The sequence below is a fragment of the Pundamilia nyererei genome, unplaced genomic scaffold, assembly GCF_000239375.1.
Source record: "Pundamilia nyererei isolate P.nyererei 1_Seehausen unplaced genomic scaffold, PunNye1.0 scaffold00074, whole genome shotgun sequence".
In the NCBI taxonomy this organism is placed as follows: domain Eukaryota; kingdom Metazoa; phylum Chordata; class Actinopteri; order Cichliformes; family Cichlidae; genus Pundamilia; species Pundamilia nyererei.
Window position 1 is genome coordinate 723556 of NW_005187475.1, and position 1960 is coordinate 725515.

The 1960-nt window shown below is 37.1% G+C and overlaps 1 protein-coding gene across 2 annotated transcripts in view; it reads left to right on the forward strand.

The window, feature by feature from the left end:
* trim67 (tripartite motif containing 67) overlaps positions 1-1960 on the forward strand; it is a 54986-nt gene that overhangs the window by 34217 nt on the left and 18809 nt on the right. For both annotated transcript variants that reach the window (XM_013911902.1, XM_013911903.1), the window contains exon 4: positions 215-325. In XM_013911902.1, the coding sequence (XP_013767356.1) occupies positions 215-325 (111 nt within the window). The remainder of the gene's footprint in view (positions 1-214; positions 326-1960) is intronic.

Consider the following 1960-nt stretch of genomic DNA (forward strand, 5'->3'; position numbering starts at 1 on the left):
AACTGAAAGAGAATAAACTCATGCAGGCAATGGAAGACACTAACAGGGGGCAAAGGAAGGCTCGGGGAAAAGGTCATACATCAGAGTCTTTCAGAGTCTTTCACTTGTACAAACTGATTGAAACTGATACAATTAAACATAGTGAAAATATTTCAGATGCTCATCTCAGAATAATTGCTTTTAACAACTCATGCATCTGATCTGTTTTATTCAGGTGGTACGTGACCAGATCACACACTGCACTATGAAACTACGGCAGACCACCGGCATGATGGAGTACTGTCTAGAAGTCCTCAAAGAGAATGATCCAAGTGGTTTCCTCCAGGTATTCTACACACCTCATGTTTGTGCGTGTGAGACGAGTATGAAGATGAGTAACAGGGGATGTTACAAAGACAAAAAGAACACAAAAAAACAACAAGTTCATCATAATCTAAAAACTATTAAACATCTAAAACAACCGAACATCAGCACAAAAACAACGTGTGGCAGAATACATTCCTTCTTATGCTGAGGCCAAGGGAATTATGTTACTTAAATAAGTAAAGCACAGGACAAAAACACTATGAGGTCTTACTCGATTAAAAATCAACCCAAATCAAATCTTTTTCTGAGATATTTTGAACCAAAAAATGTAAATGAAGGTAGGAAGGAAGCGTGACACACAGATCCTCTGAGCACATTAGGAGAAATCAGCTTCACGGGGAGCCTCTGATGTTTGTTGAATCGGCACAGCCAAAAAAAACAAGCAAACCGTGGCGTAGCAGAGGAAGGAGTCAGCACGGAGAACAGCAACAACAACAACCCCACATGCCTGCCTGCACTTCAGCACTACAGTCACAGCAACATGCATCTTATTTTAATACATCTGCAGCTGATCTATTTTGAATCAACTTTACATGCCTAGTAATCAATAGGTTGACATGCTCAGTAGCTAATAAATAATCATTGATCTTTGTATGTATAGATGGAGAAACGTGACCTCCTCAGAAGAAATAAATGTTGGCTTAAAGGTTTCCTGCAGAACGCTAAATCATGAAGACTTTTCAAGACCATCAGACTTTTTTTTCATCTTTAAATCTGTCTCGAGTCTCAGCTCATGCAGAGTCAGGGCTTTATATCAAAGTTCACACAACTCTCTCAGGAAACAAAAAAGGCTTTATACAACTTTATTTGCATATCTTTAGTAGTATATATCAAAAGCGCTGTATATCTGGATGTGTGAAATCAGGGGGAGGTCGTTTTTGAAATTTGAAATAGAAAAAATATTCAGTATTTGTGTCACCACTGGAAATACTTCCTTTCCTTATGTGTTAGGTGGTACGCCTGGATAGAGCACGCACGTGATAGAGGAAGGGCACATGACACCCACTTACTCAACAATGACCTGCTCCCACAGACTCAGGATGCAGTGCATGTGCAGAAATATTTGTAGTGTATCAGCAAACCTCTACGGGGGCATATTACAGCCACAGAGAGCAAGAAAAAAGAAAAAAAGAAACCAACACAACAGCAAAAAAGGTTTAAAGTTTAAAGTCATAAAAACAGAGAAAACAGTGATGAGAAAAAAGTCGGGTTTTATTTTTTGTGTAAAGGAACATTTCAAGGTTAAGTTGTAAAAAAAGTCATTATTTGAGGTTCTGGGATCAATAACTTATAAAACACATTATTAGACGCCAACGACAGATCTATCCGATGAGGTCGATAAAGCAGACCAGAAGCCACAAGCTCATTTTCAATAAAACCTGTCATCCTCTAACCTTGGCTAAAACACATTTAATAATGTTTAATTACATTTCTCAAGTCTTACAAATTATTGATTATAAATAACAAAAACAAAGCAACAAAAAACAAACAAAAGTACGACGACAATACAGGGCTATTCTATTCTATTCTATTCCATTCTATTCTATTCTATTCTATTCTATTCTATTCTATTCTATTCAAATATGTGATTTTA